The sequence below is a fragment of the Thermobia domestica genome, chromosome 3 (genome assembly GCF_964235325.1).
Source record: "Thermobia domestica chromosome 3, izTheDome1.hap1.1, whole genome shotgun sequence".
Lineage (NCBI taxonomy): Eukaryota > Metazoa > Arthropoda > Insecta > Zygentoma > Lepismatidae > Thermobia > Thermobia domestica.
In genome coordinates this window covers 334,429,029-334,430,756 of record NC_137456.1, presented here as the reverse complement: position 1 = coordinate 334,430,756, position 1,728 = coordinate 334,429,029, and the positions used below count along the sequence as shown (strand labels likewise).

General features: G+C 42.8%; 1 protein-coding gene across 1 annotated transcript; it reads right to left on the bottom strand.

Annotated features, from left to right (window-relative positions):
- Positions 1-355: 355 nt before the first annotated feature.
- LOC145682326 (uncharacterized) lies at positions 356-1,417 on the bottom strand. Its single transcript, XM_081753901.1, has one exon. The coding sequence runs from the start codon at positions 1,415-1,417 to the stop codon at positions 356-358; it is 1,062 nt and encodes a 353-aa protein (XP_081610027.1).
- Between the last annotated feature and the right edge of the window lie 311 nt (positions 1,418-1,728).

Genomic DNA, 1,728 nt, shown 5'->3' with positions numbered 1-1,728 from the left:
TGAGAAGCAATAATGGGCCTTCTTTAATGTGGCGATATGTAATATTATCAAAGCCTGGGGCGGAATTTCTTTTACGATTAACAACAGCCAGGATTTCAGCGGTAGTAACAGATGTAGTAAGAGGATGATGCGGAAGGGAATGAGTGACGTTTGGCTGTAAGTGAGGAGATGCGAGATTCAGGCGATCTGTTGGATGTGGAGTGATGAGAGTGGAAGATGCCGCAGGTGTAAAAATATCTTGCAAATAGTCAGCAAAGGCGTTAGCTTTCTCCAGATCAGTTTGGAGTGGTACATTATTATGAAGAAGAGGGTAAGAAGGCTTGGTGTACTTGCCACAGAGAGCATTGAATCGTTTTCAGAATTTGGTTGGGTGACTGGTTTCGTTGAGATTATTGCAGGTCTTAACCCAATTCCGCAGTTTGTATGCTTTGATGTAATTGCGAACAGTGCGTTGTAGTTGAGTGTGATGATGGAGGGTTTCAGGGTTCCTAGTACGGAGGTAATCACGGTATAGCTGACGGGAGCGACGAATCATGGATAAGTATTGAGGTGGAAGATGTGGTTTATAGGGAGTAGAGTAAGTAGTCGGAATATATAGTTCGGAGGCACGGCTAAGAGTCGAGTTTATAGTAGTGATGCTGTCGTAAAGTTGCTCTTCTGTAGCAGGTGGTATGTGATGTTGTAAAGACTGAGAGATGTAGTCGCGGTATTTGTGCCAATCAGCTTTATCGTATCGAAGTGTTGGCCGTGGAGGTGGTAGATGAGCAGATTTAGTGGCCTGGGTATGACGATACGTCAGCTTAATAGGTGCGTGATCACTGCCAAGTAGTGCTAGAACCTCAACGGTGCAATGGGAAGCAAGAGTATTGGATGTGATTACTATATCAGGTGTTGTCTGAGAAACAGGGCGAGATGGGGTTGGTAAAGCATGAATGATGCCTGTTGTATTTGAACCAACAAATTGCGTGAACATGGTACGTTCGTTATCTGAACGACTATGAAGATTTATATCTGCCATGATGATGTAATGCTTATATGTATTGGATATATCTTGTAGAAAATTAAGAGGAATCGGATGACCTGGTCTGATGTAAATAGTAATGAGTGTGATGGCTATACTCGGGAAATATAATGTAGTTATTACGTGCTCAGGGAGATTGAGAATTGGGCTAGAATGACGTCTATATGGAAGGTTGTGGTAAAAGCCGATTGCTGCTCCACCGTGTGCTCGCTGAGCGGGAAGGGTGTTGTCACAACGGAGGATGTTATAGCGTGCTATATGGCTAGTATCCGATCGTTTGAAAAAGGTTTCATTGAGTAGAAATGCATTTACTGTTTCCTCTAGTAGAAGCGTTTCGAAGAGAAGTTTGTTTTTGAAAAAGGATCGGATATTAAGAAAGAGAAACACTAAAGCCATGATGATATGCAGTAAGAGTTGGCTGTTAAGAAGAAGTCGGAAGATGTGACGTATGAAAATGAGCATCGGTATTAGAGTATGTTGCGTTGAAAGAGACATGGAAGATGATACGGGCAGCGTGGATGATTTGTTGGAGGATGTGTGGACGGATAAAAGGGTGAATGTTCTGCAAGGCAAGTGTGGTAAATGCGAGAAGTTTATCTATAGTAACGGGAGTTGAATCAATGGGGAAATCAGTGTTGGTTGATGAATCATGGGTTCTGAGGGGTGCTACCAATTCAGGACGAGTAGTTTCAGGTTGAGGTTTTCTT